This window comes from Lichenostomus cassidix, chromosome 2, assembly GCF_008360975.1.
Source record: "Lichenostomus cassidix isolate B80296 chromosome 2, HeHo_3.0, whole genome shotgun sequence".
NCBI classification, from domain to species: Eukaryota; Metazoa; Chordata; class Aves; order Passeriformes; family Meliphagidae; genus Lichenostomus; species Lichenostomus cassidix.
In genome coordinates this window covers 132,514,893-132,529,636 of record NC_139482.1, presented here as the reverse complement: position 1 = coordinate 132,529,636, position 14,744 = coordinate 132,514,893, and the positions used below count along the sequence as shown (strand labels likewise).

The window sequence follows — 14,744 nt, the reverse complement described above, 5'->3', positions numbered from 1 at the left end:
CAGCTCATCTCATATGCAGGCAAACTGCTCCTGCAGAGTTTTTTTCTTTCTTTAGATCATCACTTCGGTATCTCACCTTTAGCTTGCCAAGCTTATTTAGTACTGAGGCAAGACTCTTTTGCATATCATCCTTTCACTCTGCATCTTTAAGAAGGATGTTGAAATTAAGCCAGTGATGCCTTCTGCCATGAACCATCAACCTGGGTACATGGTAAAGGGTAGCCACTTGTTTGTGCAATAGGTTGAAAGTAGTTTTGCCAACAGAGATATTTATGTTGTTTGGAATTGCATTTAATCTAAAATGGTAATTAGTGTGGTCTTCTTTGTAATGCAACTAAAATCTATGGAAAGAGAATATTATCATATCTCTCAATTACAGTTGTAATTACTGGGAGGGTTAGAAGCTCCTGTGTGTTCATAGGCTCTGTGTGATGTCTGTTCATAAAAGCAGTAATGTCTCTCTCAGTAGCTACAGACCAGACTTCCTGAGCATTTCTTCAGTGCCCCATTGTTAATGATTAAAAATAAAAAGAGGAATGGGATGCAGTGCATGAAAAAAGGCCACCTGAGGTTTCACTGAAGAAGTTGGTTAGACCTGTAAGTAGAAAGAGATCTAAAAGGCTGTGAATGCTTGAATTATTTGTATACACGGATAAATGAGGGTTGTGTATTCTTCTTCCATGAAATGTTAATTTTGTGTGCTTACTTATGGCTTTGGAGACAAACTGTCATAGGTTCAAAATGTGACTAGACAAATGTACTGAAGATAAATCCATTGAGTACTGTTAAACTCAATGATGCCATCTCTAGTACAGGGTGTTTCTGGACCACAACTTCCCAGAGATGGAAAGCATTCATGCTTGTCTGGTTTAACTTTCTCCTTTCATAACAATTATTAATGCTGAATCTTCATCCAGATGCTCACTCTTAAACATCTCCTCCCTTCCAAAAGAGATATCTTCCCAATATACTTCTCCTCCATCCCAAATAGGTGGGGATTCAGAAACAAGTGTTAGGAAACATTTCTACATAGAAAGGGCTGTCAATTAGAACAGGCTGCCTAGGCAAGTATTTGAGTCACCATTCCTGGAGGTATTTAAAGAATACATAGATGTGGCACTTGGGGCACATGGTTTAGTAGTGGACTTGGCAGTGCTATGTTTACAGTTGGACTCGGTGATTTTAAGGGTCTTTCACAACCAAAATGATTTCACGATTCTATGAAAAAAATGAGATGAATGAGGAGAAATAGCACAGAGCATTCTCCATTACAATCACCCTCTGTGAAGCAAGAGCTCTGGTCTGACTGAACACATCTGTTTTCAGGGGGTAGCTGTAAAGCCTTACCAATATAAGTTAACTTTTGCTTTTCTTGGGTATGGCGATACTTTGTTATTCCAAACAAATGGTTCTACTCTAATGGGGCAATAAACACATCTCATGGTCTGCAACAGGCACCGCAAAATTAAAGCAAAATATAGAAGTTGTACCGTGAATCCCACTCGCTTTTGACAACAGATTACTATGCATCAGGAAAATGGGCAATCGTAATTGAACCGGGAGTGTCACAAGGAATTCCTACGGGTCCATAATTTTGCATCTACAATAGTAGTTGCACTTTCTGTGCTCCCACGGTAACGTTTCGGTCTCACTGCCGAAATGCAGATTTGGAGGTCAGAAGCCCAGCAGCTGCCAGGGTGCCCCTGTGCCTTACAGACTGGGTTTGGATTTCAGCAGTTTTACTCAGGGCGCAGAGCCAGGGCACTCAAACACCCCCTGGGTTATCCTGGGTGGGCCAGGAACCTGGGCTGCTCAGCCGCCCAACACTCACCCTGCCTCCTCCGCATGCGGCCTCAGCCTCCACGGCCGGCAGCGGCTGCCTGGCTGGGACGGGGCGGGCCGAGCGCTGCCCGGGGCGGGCTGAAACCCGGCCGCTGCGGCGCCGACGGACGGGGAGGAGCTGAAGGAGGTGACGAAGGAGGAGCTGAAGGAGGAGACGGCGGCACCGGCGGGGCGGTGCTGTGCTGCGCCGAGCGCGGCGGCCCGGGCCCGCCCCCGCCGTCTGGGGGCTCCGCTCCGCCCCGCTCGCCCGCCCGGCCCGCGGCTGCCGGGAGCGGCTCCATGCGCTCGTGCCGGCAGTGCGCAGCCGCGGCGGAGCCCAGCCGGGAGGAGGAAGCGGCGCGCGGGGAGGGAGGCCGAGGCCGGCGGCGGTGGCGGCTCATGGCTCGGCGGGCGGGCGGGCGGCCGAAGCGTGCGGGCCGCTAGCGCTCCCCGAGGCGGCGGCTCCGGCGGGCGAGGGGGCGAAGCGCCGCCGGCCCCTCCTGCGGTGGCGGCAGCAGCTCCGGCTCCGTGTCGGGGGCGCGGCAGTGGCAGGTCCGGCTCCGCGCCGCCTCCCCGCGGGCGGGTGTTATGGCCCCTTGGGGGAGCGCAGAGGGCTCCCCGGCTTGGAGGTCAGCGCAACTCCTGCTCCTCGTCGTCTCCTGCTGCGGTAGGTACCGGGCAGTGACGCCGCCCGTCCGCCTCCGTCTCGCGGCCGCGGGGGAGGGGGAACAAAGCGGCCTTTCTCCCGGCCGGCCTCGGCGGGGTCCCTGCAGCCTCCCAGGGCCGCCGCCAGGCCCGGCTGCTGTCCCCGTACTTCCTCCTCTCCGCCCCCGGCCCCGTCTCCTCCTTCGGACTCTACTGCTCCAGAACTCGCTCCGGGGTTTTTTGTTTGTTTTGTTGGGGTTTTTTTTGTGTGTTGTTCATTTCTTTAATTATTTATTGTTTGTGGAGGTGGACGGAAGTGTCCTCAGGGGAGTCCTTAGAGCTGGGGCCGGGATTCTGCGATTTGGCCCAGTTGCCCTGGCTTGCTCTCCCGCAGATGTGCGTTGCCGGGAACTCCGGAGTTGGCGCGGGGCCGCACAAACAAGCCAGCCCCAAATCCTCTGAGTCACGAGTAATCGCTGCCTGTGGATAATAGGGATGGATGCTTGGGAGATGTTCCACGTCCGGCCGGGACGGAGGAGGCCTGGTGTCGGGGGCAGGGCGGCCCCTGGGCCGTGGGGTCGGGGCTGGCGCTGGGGATGAGTTTGTGACACATCAGCACGGGCCTGGAAGTCCTTCCAGGGACCTTTGCTTCTGCTCAGCCTGTCTCCAGTTCGTACCCGAATAGGATTTCATCCCTGGATATAAACCCATCTTGAAACAGAACTGCTAATGAAAAATATTTGTGTAAATGCACTGAGGTTGGTTTTTACAGTATGCAGGTGGCCCAGTAACACGTGACAGATCAAAACACAGATACTTGACAAAGAGAGTCGTCTCATGTTTTCTCAGGGAGTTGTGTTTGTTTTATGAAGTCGAGCATAGGTTGTGTTCATGGGCCTCAAGCGGGAGAAGCAGCCTTTGGCACGGAGCTGGACATGTGCCTTGCCCTGAGGAGGACAGCGACAGGGGCCCTGCTTCAGCAGTTTCTGAAGTAGATGCCTTTGCTCTAAAACTTGTGATTGACCATATGGAATTGGAATCTCTTCCAGTGTTAAACAAGCTTGAGTCTGGAACATCAAAATATTTCAGATTTGTCTGGGCAGAGTTCTTCGTCCGGCACATGCCTGTGCCATAACAATCAGTCCAAACTCTAAAGTGTACATGTACTACATAAATATGTATGAGCATTTCCCATGGTATATTTACATAAGTAGAAAAGTAAGAAAGGCTTCTTCAAACAGAGCTACAACTATGCCAGTACCTGTAACCAAATAGTTACACCGGTAAAGTTTAATTTTTGAGCAGGCTATTTGCATGAACAAAGTAGGGTACTGACCAGCCTTTTAAATGCATACCAAGTCAACCAAAAAAGTTTCATGTCAAAAGGTAAACAACAGGCACAACTGAAAAGAAGTTAGCTAATGGTGGAGCAGGAAGTGGTAGCAAAAATCCCAAGTTTGGATATATTAAGCTGTTCTTGTGTTTACATACTTAATATACTTGAGAAATTTAATTTCTGTGAAAAGGTTTTTTAACAAACTCAGTGTGCTGGTTTATTGTATTTATCACAGAATTGAAATTAAAAGTCAAAATTATAATTGGAATATTCCTCATCAGCCTGACCTAAGTAAATTGTTTTGAATTGTGCTACTGTAACTTAGATGTTATTGTCAGCATTTCCCTTACAGAAATTTAAATCACAAGCATAATCTTTAGTTAGAGAAAAAACAATCAAATAAAATTATTTCTGAATAATATTTTTCATAAACCTTTAATCAAGACTTTCGAAAGTTCAGCCAAGAAGGCTTCTGCCTTGCTGAGAAAAACATTACCATCCGTTACTGCCACTGCCAGGAAGGAGAAGCTGCTTCTGATTTTGATCAGCACGCTGTGCCACTTCATCCTCATGAGGGATTAGTTTCTCCTAACAGTCTTTGTTACAAATGTCTGAAGTTCTGACTAGTTTCACTGCTCAAAGGAAAAGAACTTTCTCCTCGCCAGGCTATAGTATCCAAAACGAAAGCAAGTATTTACTGTGTAGCATAGCCCTTTCTCTAGCTTTCATTTTGATTTCTCCCATTTATTTCTTTTGGGAGAAGGAAGTGAGACGGGGAACTATGCTCTATTAAAGCATTTTACCTTCCCATACAACTGCTTTTTTGCTCTTCCAAACTAAACTAATTTAATATTGACATTAATTTGTTCAAGACACTGCTGTCAGCATAGCTCTGGACTGTAATATTGATCCTGAGCAGAACCTTGCAAATATCATTATGTTAAGGCTTTGAATGCAGTAGGCAGCACCCAAGGTAAATGCATGCTTGGAAAAGCAGTGGTGCATCACTTTGGTTGCCTTCCCTTATGCAGTTGCACAGCTAAAATATCTAGAATTTTCCACTAATTAAAGTACTAAATTCACCAAGGTTGTTATGTGGGCATTGAGCTCTCCAGAGAATGTTTCTCTGTTTCCCTGTAGTTAGTGAATTTTTCAAACCTTCCTTCTGATGATGACTATAATTATAAAAATTTGAGAAGGAGGAATACTGATGAGTGAAATATTGGAATAGCACTGACTAACAAGAATTATAGCTTGGTAGGGCATTGGGCAATGGTATTTTTTGGTTTATATTTCCAGCCTTCCTGTTGGCTTGAGAGTTTTATATCCAAGAAATAATTGGTTGTATGTGTCTCTGTATAATCCTGGCATGCATTTTACTGGGACAAATATTAAGATATTTCTGTGTATTTCAAAGGCCATGACAGTTATCAGAGTTTAAACCAGAACCATGTGTCTTGCAAAGTAATTTTTTTAGGGGAAAAAAATGTTGTTTGAGGAATCAGTCCTATTCTTAAAAGCAGTATTTTTCAAACCAAAATTCCATGATTGATCAACTGGAAATAAAGTAAATCTTAGAATCATATATGTTAGAAAAAACTTCTAACATCATAGAGTCCAACCACAAATCCAGCACCACCAAGTTCATCATTAAACCATGTCCCTAAATGACACATATGCATATGTTTAAAATACCTCAAGGATGCTGATTTTACATGAGCTGAGGTTAGAGAACTGAATTTCTAATGTTACCTTTTTGCTTAATATTTATTTACCTCCTTGCAGAATCATGGTTCGTATTTTATTGGTACTGTGATGCAGCATTTTCAGGACCAGTTTGTGAGGGATTGGTGTTCAGAGCAGAGGCTGAGTTATGAAAAGTCTCTGAGGTGGCACAATGCAAAAACTAGGACATGCCTTCCTTTGGAATGGAGTCTGGAAGCATGTGTAGTTGGCTTCTTGAGATTTCTGGAAATTCAAACTTTTTATAGTCATAACTATACTTGTCACCGAGATATATTAATTTGAATGTCTGTCCCACTGAGCAGAAGACTACAAGAAATGTCTGTAAAGTTCTGTACAGTTGGTAGCACTCAGTGCAGCAGGTGAATTCTCCTGCTTCTTACTTCACCAGATAAAAATGTGTGTTAAAAAAAAAATATTTGCAGTAGTAGGACAGGGACACTAAGATTTCCAAGGTAGAAATGGCAGAAGAGGTCAGTCTTAATTATCCTTATCTCCAGGTTGGTTTTGGGTTTAGTGAGTACCCTTGGCAACAGTAACAACTGAGAAACATTAGTGGAGGTCGGAAAATGTTTATTCCCCAAAATTGTGATTGCAACAGTTGTATGTTAGACTACAGAGACTGCAATTCTATTGACATTGTTTTGTCCTGTTAAAGAAAAACATAGTACACTTATATAAGCTTTAAAACATTTAGTTTTGGATTAGAGCCATTCCAGGTTTCTGTGGTAAGATGTTGCTTGAGATTATAGCAAGACTGTATATATAGGTCATTCTTCATTTGGTTTTATGGGAAGACAAGTAAAATTGTCATAAAAGTTCACTGATCAGAACCCAGATTTTACTTGCATGTCAGTTTGTTAATAATGGTATGAGATGAGGAAGAATAAATAGTTCTTTGGGTTCATTCACCTTGTTTGAAATAATAGCCTGAATCATGTAAGCAAATGAAGTCTGCCAGCCAATTTATTCAATTTTCTAAAGGCGTTGAACTCTAAAGCCAGAACAGATTGTCCTAAAGGAATAGCTTGGCTTAATAAATTATTGTATCTTAAACTCTTGAATGTCAGTCTTAAGTGATATTTTTGTGATATACTGAACAGATATATTTTGCTAAGTTGTAAATCATATTATTGGCAAAACCACTGCATTTAATTGATTAGAACAGTTTTGTAGTCCTTTAAGTGAAAATATCCTAATTTTAACGCCATAGAAATTCATATTGTCTAATATGTTCACCATATGTCAACTTGTCCAAGTATGTACATATTCAACTGACAATTCAGAGCCAATATTGCATCTGTTGTCAAAATGTCTGTGAGGTCAGGTGGACAATATTAAAGGGAAGTTAATTTGAGGGGAGAAGAAAAAGCCCCATATCCTAAAAAACCTAATAGCAAAAAGAGTTTGAAAATTGAATCTAAGGTAGTTGGTGTGATTGTTATTATGCACTAAATGAGAATGCTGTCATCTAGAGGAAGAGCAGAGGTGTACTTGTAACCAGAATTGTGACAGAAGCCATCTGACTCCATTCCTGTCATCAGAGCAAAGCATGTAATTAGCATGGCTTTTTCATCTGTTTCTGTCATTGCTAGGAGAGGAAGAGCTCTACTGCATTAGTGTTTGAAGGACCCTCCAGGTGAATCTGTTTGATTCCTTTACTTTAATCACTCCTGGTTTAGTATCATGTAGATGTAAACTGCATTGGTATTATTTTCAACTAAGCCCTAATATTTATCATTTTGTATTTGGTCTGGCTAAAACTTGGGATTTTGATCAGTCTTGTGGTTTGTTAACAAATCTCAAATTTTCAAACTTCATGTCTTTGGTCTCTTAGGTACATTCCTTCACACGTTATGTACCTTTTACCAGATGCATCAAGCTGGCCAAGTTGTAGACATCATTTCCACACTTACTAAGTGTAATTCACTAATTTTCTTACAGGGTTGTTTTTTTTTTTTAAATTAATGAGTACTGTTTGTGCTGTGTAAATAGTGTGGTTTTGCTTTCTTGGATGTCTCTGCATTTTCTAGTTTTAGTGTTCCATTTATACTGTCTCAGATAATGATTATGTTAAAATACTGGAACAGCTGAGATATCTAGCTAGGCAGTAATTGAGAGAGTGTGATTTGTTGACAGCCTGGAATGTTTTTAGCTTGTATGCATTTCAGAATTACTAGCTGTTAATGTCTTTGCAGTACCAGTTATTACTCGAGGTGTCTGTTGGTCGGCAAAATTGAGCTTCCATGCTGTACAAAAAAACACTGGGTACCAGTGTGTTGGATACTATAAAATTTGGTTGTTGATGTGAGTTCCTGTGTTTATCCCCTTAGTAGAAATAAATGCTCAAAGTGGTTTATAGCAGGCTGTGTGATATCATACTCTGATGAATTGTGTTGTTCTGACTACATTCATTTTTGTTTGCTGCGCTTGATTTTTTGCTGCAGTTGTTACTTCACTGATGCTTCATTACACAAAGCTTTATAGTTGCTTTGAAATATATAGTATTGATTCTTGTGAGTATCTATGTTAAAACTACTAAATTTAGCATAATTGGCAGATCAGTGCAAATACTTAAAAAGGTCTAATTTAAACTGTGGTTCGGACTTGTTTCTCTGAACAGATGCTTTAAATTTGGGTGTACTATAACTTTTGGTACATTGTTACCGTGTTGGTGGTGTCTTATCAAGGCTAGCATATTCAGCAGATTGCACTAGATTTTTTTTTCCTGTTATTCTATTTGATGCTGAATTTTAGGTTATGAGGCAATTTCTGTATATCTTTCCAAGATGTTTTGTGAGGAGCAACTTTCTGGAACTAGTCAGGAAGTTAGCAAGCAAAAACAAGAGCCTCTCCAAAATTAAGAAAGCTTACAAGTAGAGCATATTTTGAAGGGGGGAAGGGAGTCACAAAACCATTTGGTTCAGTACCTTGAGTTGTCATAAGATGGTCTCTCACTTAAGCATCTTGTGAGTTTTAGCACTTACAGTATTTTCCCAGATATATTTAGTTGGTTGTGGAATTTTTTGTTGTGCAAGAAAGCTGAACTTGCTCACGCTTCGTAAATTATAAATTCCACAAAGCAATGAAAGTGAACTAGTTGTGTTTCTCTGTGAGAGAAAAGTACATTTGAGGTATATATTGGGATGTGAACTGGATGCTTCACCCATCTGATTGTGTGTAATTCATGACTACCCTTTGGTTAACCTTGGGGATGTTTCCTCTGCAAAGTGGAAGCCCCTGGGACTGACTGTGGGTAACTAGAGCAGACATTCAAAGTCAGTGGTAGCCATAAAACAGTAGAGTGATCCTCAGACGAGCAGTGTGAGCACATTTCGGCATGGGGTGGAACTCTATGATAAAGTTGTTTGTATTTGAAAGTTAAAAAAGTCTTACTCTGCTAGAGGGTCCTGTAACTTGGTTTTATTAGTCCAGCCTTGTGTGTGCCTATTGGGAGATACAGATAAGTCCCTCTGAAAGTAGAGAAATATTGTACTAACAGAATAGTTCTTTTGTGGAAAAAATAAGATTTTTCTCTAATTTATATCTAGTGTTCTAGAAATAAGTTTTCTCTAGTCAATGATGCCTCTAAAAATTTAATGATTCTACTAATTTAACTGCTCCTTTAGAAAGAACTCTTCAATAACTGAAGGTAAGCAGTTTAGAACAGAAAAATTAAGTCTTGTTTGATGTGCCTTGTAATGGGAAGGCATGCACTTATATTCATATGCTCTGACTTCTAGATTTTAGCTTTATATGAATTTTCATAAGACTTTGCTTAATGCCTTTTTTCCTATGCTTCACAAAGTGTGTTGTAATCCAATGAATTAGTATACCTTGGTAGAATGTTTTCCTTCTGTGAAATTGTATGTTGAGTATCTCAAGTAAAAGCTTCAGTCAGTGATATTGTAGAAACTGGGACTGAGATAATGAATGTCACATGCAGTAAACAAATCCATATATATATATATGTGCTTCTCTTATCACATAGTTTTAAGTGGAGACTTTAACCTTCCCTTTTTTTATTTCCTGCACATAGAGTCCAACGGAGTAATTTTTAAGCAAGATTGATTCTAGAGTTCTAATTAATGTCCTTTTTTATTTGTAATATTGTTTAATTCAGCCTGCTCTTCATATTACTAAAGAATTACATTTTTCCATTTGCTCTCTTCTAAAGAAGTGCTCAGGGAGAGTCCATAGGGATTTAACTCTAAGTGTGTGTTTAAACCAAATGGAAATATTTGTAACTGGACTTGAGACAATACCTATCTCATTTTTTCCAATTTGTAATTTTTTTAAAAGTATGGAGAAAGAGCACATGTCCTTTCCACAATCTAAATGTCGGTTTAAATAATCTGAGAGAGATGCCTACTGTTAAGTCAGGAAGATGAATGACATCAGACACAGGACTCTTGATCACAGCAACCTGCAGCTGGAAGCACTGACTGGGATGGATTTGGATGATTGTGTAATTAGTAGAAATGGCTTCCCTTGTCAGGGTACTTCCCATTTGTCATGTTTCATATCTAAAGTTACTGAATGACCACCAGTTCTGTGGCTGAAGTTCAGCTAGTGTCTGTGGTTGGAGAGATTCGTGAAGACTGGAGAGCTGGGATGGCAAGAGAGGGAAAGACTGGGATGTTTTCTTAAGGCACATTCACAGCTAAAGGTGGTAGAACTGTTCTTCAGAGTGGAATAGGAGGCCAAGATGGCTGCAAGAGCAGCTGTTTTTTAAGGGGTTGTGCAAGTGGAAGGGAGGAAGGGAACCAGGCTTTAATTTTCAGGGTGTTATGGTGACTGAGTGAGCATCTAATCAGACTAAGAGGTTACTATTATGGGCAAGCAGGAAAAGGGGTTTGAATGCAGGAAAAGCTTGGAAATTTCTTGAGATCATGCTCTCTGGCCTTCCAAGTATTCTTAGGCAGAGGGATGCTACAGGAACATTAGATTCTTGCATTTGACCTGTACTTTAGAAAATAAGTGAATAAACTATAAATAGAGATATTTGAACATTTTGTAATTCAGCTAATGGCTTTTGTCAGTGTTTTTAAACATCCTTTTTTTGGTCCCTTTTCTGGCTGATACTGGCATTTGGCATTTCTGCACTCCAGCAGCTTTGCTGAAAGATGTGCTTGGAGGCTGCATGTTTATAGAGTCCAGTTACTAGTAACCTACCTCCCAGTTGTTGCTGATCCAGCTACTGTTGTTTCCAGTGCCTGTTCCCTATGTGTCTTCTAGTTTGTCTTACTTCAATCCCAGATTTCAAGTTACCTGTTGTGTCTGTCATCTGTCCGCACTGTAACAAAGCCTGTGGTATCACAGTTCTCATGTGAATGACAATCCAATATACCACAGCTGAGTGATAATGTTACTAACCTCTTTTAAGTCCACCATACTAGCTGTCTGGTTTTCCTTATCCATTGTGGAAATGTGGGACAGTATCCAGGCCTTTTGCCTTTACACTGTAGATGAGTAAGGCTTGGGAGAAGAGCTATACCTTTATCTTCTTCCCTTAGTGAGGAGCACAGTCTACTTCCCTACTGTCAGTTGGAACTGCAAAGCTTGTAGTGGGCTGACCTTGACTGAGCACCAGGCACCCACCAAAGCAACTGCAGCTGGACAGAGGAGAGAAAGTATAACAAAGGGTTCATGGGTTGAGGTAAGGTCCTTGAGATAGGTCTCTCACCAAATACTGTCTGTCATAGGTAGGACAGACTTGAGTTAGAGATATTAACTGAATTTAACAAAATCAGAGCAGGAAAATGAATAGTAAAAACAGATCTTAAAACATCATCCCCCACCCTTCCCTCTTTCACAGCTCTACCTGCTCCCCACCAGTGGCGCAGAGAGACAGGGAATGGGGGTTAGGTGAGTTCATCACAGTTCATCCCTGCTGCTGCGCAGGGAGAGGAGTCCTTCCCCTGCTCCAATTGATGCAAGTTGGGTCCCTTGCATGGGAGACAGTTCTCCATGAACTTCTCCAGTGTGACTCCTTCCAATTGGCAGCAGTTCTCTGTGAACTGGACAGCCTGCTCCAGCCTGGATTCCCCACAGGGTCAGATGTCACAGCAGGAAACCTGCTTCAGTGTGAGCTCTCTCTCCATGGGTGTGCAGATCCCTGCCAGGAGCTGCTCCAGCACAGGCCTCCCATGGGGTCACAGTCCCCTCTCAACATCCACCTGCTTCAGTGTGGGTCTCCTGCACAGGTGCAGGTGGATCCTTGCATCCCTGTAGATCTCCATGGGCTACAGGGGCACACCTGCCTCACCATGGGCTGCACCACAGGCTGCAGAGGAATCTCAGCTTGGGTGCCTGAAACACCTCCTCCCCCTCCTTTTCCACTGACCTTGGTGTCATCAGAGTCATTCCTTTCACATATTCTCACGCTGCTCTTCTCTGGCCGCAGTTGCATCTGCACAGTAACTTTTTTGTTCTTCTTGACTTCGTTACCACAGAGGCTTTACCACCATTTCTGATGGACATCTGCTTTGGAGATGGCTGGCACTGGCTCTGCTGGACATTGTGGAAGCTTCCAGCAGCTTCTCACAGAAAGCCACCCCTGAAGCCGCCCTGCTACCAAAACCTGGCAATGCAAACCCAATATAGATGCCTTTAGGGTCCATGAGGAGTTTTCCTGGAATAAGAGGCCCTGTTTTCTAACTGTGCAGATTAGGAGGCACAGCAGTGCAGCTGTCCTGCACAATAATGACTCTCTTCAAGTCAGATCTGCCCAGAGAGTAAAGTTAAGGTCATGGCTTAGGAATTGAGAGACACCCCACATGCCTAACAGAAAGTTCTAGTAGTGCTTGATTGTGACTTCTTTTGAATTAATGTCTTGAAATATTCAGCTGCACATCAGTCTTAAAATGTTAAGTAAAAGCATGGAAGCCAGGAATATGTATGTGAGAATTAAGTGAATAGGTCTATGTTTGACTTTCTTTCACCATTTTTCTGAAACTTTGCATATTTTGTGGCTTTACAAAGGAGGTGGATCTGAAGTCTGAGATAGCAGTTTAATGTGTTGGTCATGAAGGTATTCAGCATAAAATGCAAAAGCTTTCAGAAATTATTGATGATGAAAATAAAGCTGAATTTAAATTTTTAATCTGAGATCTTGCTTACTGACCATAATGCGCCTTTGGAAGCTAATAAAGTGCTCAAAGCACTAATTTGAAATAAACATGCACAGTTTCTCAGATGTGCGTGTTGCTCAACTAAAATGTTCACATCAAACATTTTTTTTTCAAGGGAGATGAGTTACTGTGATGGGGAAGAGGTCTGAATTGGCCTTAAACTTGAATTGTTGAACGTGGTGTATAAATTACTGCTATGAACATAAGGATCATGGTGTTAGATTCTCTACTAAGCAACTTCTTAATGCCTGTACTGAAATACTGTGTACTTTGATGTATTTTTGAAGTGTTTTGATGATATTTTAATTTATTTAGACAGGTAATCAGAGTTTGTTTTGAAGTTTATGGGGTTCCATTGTCCTGGGTGTGCTTTTCCCCCTATATCTGGAAATCTGCTCTTAAACAGGAAGGATATGTACTTAAATTAGCAAAATAGTTCATTATATAAAGGCAGATAAATAGGAATTTGAACATGTAGGCATTATGTCTGACATTGATCTTGTACTTGTCACCATGCTGTGTCACATTTTTTACTATTTAAAAATTCAGTGCCTTCCTTTAAAAAGGATGTAGGAGCAAGTGCTGAATTTTGTTATCAGGTTGGCTTTTAATAGAGTGAAATGTATGTAAAATGAAAGGTTTTTTTTTACCCTTTATTTTACAGCTGAATTAATGCATTGAAGCCTAATGTACCTGTGTCACTCTTCCAGCTACATTCCCTAAAAAGGAAAGCCATCGTCTATTGGAGCCTTAGAACGTTTTAGAAGCAGTATAGAATGAGGTGTCACCTGTTGTAGCATGATCCATGACTATTTAAAAAATAGTCATTTGCAACACCTATACAGTTTGTTTTGCTTTGAGAGGACAAAGGCCAACAGAAATGCCATCTGTACTGTTGCCTTTAGCTACAGCAAGCCTAACCAGGTACTTTCTGGGGACTGAACCAGCTAAAATATTTTGAGTGAATACACAAATCTCATGAGAAATCATATTGCCTTGGTGTCCTAACACTGATAATGGCAGAATCCATCTGGAAGTTGCCTTGTTGTGTCACTGCTGAGCCTCTGAGTACTTCTGCAGATGATCCAGAAAGAAAAAGCAAGTAAATAGTCAAGTGGATAACAATCAGTGTGAAGTATAAACACTGTAAGAATTTGCAAGTGTGCTGTTTTCACAGTATCTGCTTTATCACAAATAAGCCTTGCTCTTCAGTGTTTCTATATCAACTTGAAAGTGCTCCCTAATTTTAGAAAGTTACGTATGTATCTACCATCAGTAAAAGATGAAGAATGGAAAACTCTGATACCGTGAAATATTCCAGACTTCCTTTCTGCTTCTATCCCAGAACTAGACCTCTTCTAGAGATACCTTCCTCATTTCTCAAATAGCCAACACACAGCAAAGCCAGTGCCCTTAAACTGTGACTTACTATTATTATTGATTAGACAGAGTTACCAGTAAGGAATTGTAAGGGATGTAATGTGCTTCCATCAGTGCACAAGTGTAACAATGCTTTTCATGTGAATTGATAAGAAGCTACATCCAAAAGAATACAACTGCTTGTCAAGTTTAGTAAATGATATTAACATAAGAAAATAGTATATTTTTTCACCTAGCTCTTTTTCCAAAGCATTCTTCATCCCTGTCTTCAAAAAATTCTTTCAGTTGTACACAGGTTGAATCTGAGTGTCCCAATAAATGGCTGTTTCATTCCCTAGTTGGCTGTTATTTCACATGTGATCTCTCTTTATAAAAAGCGTGTATGTACCAAGTGGTGACTTGCTGGGACTGGGCTTTCTTCTTAAAAATAGGTTTATAATATGCTTTTGGAATAGGCCTAACTTACATCTGAATTTACTGTGCTCCATGATGTGACATGGTTGGAAGTAAACCTTCAGTAAGTATTTTTATTTTAAAATATTCTTTGTGTAGTCTCCTAAAAGCTCTTTTTTTTTTTATCTGAGTTTTAATTATTAAATAAGACTAATACTGACAGTATTTCTGTAAAGTATGTTGAGGAAGGTAGAAGCTGAAACACAGAAAATAAGTAGCTGTTTCATGGTTAT

At 41.4% G+C, this 14,744-nt stretch overlaps 1 protein-coding gene across 1 annotated transcript in view; it reads left to right on the top strand.

Annotated features, from left to right (window-relative positions):
- Positions 1-2,116: 2,116 nt before the first annotated feature.
- Positions 2,117-14,744, top strand: part of LRP12 (LDL receptor related protein 12) — a 51,111-nt gene continuing 38,483 nt past the window's right edge. Inside the window, exon 1 of the mRNA XM_085053391.1 lies at positions 2,117-2,488. Within this exon, the coding sequence (XP_084909517.1) occupies positions 2,410-2,488 (79 nt within the window). The 5' untranslated portion in view covers positions 2,117-2,409. The remainder of the gene's footprint in view (positions 2,489-14,744) is intronic.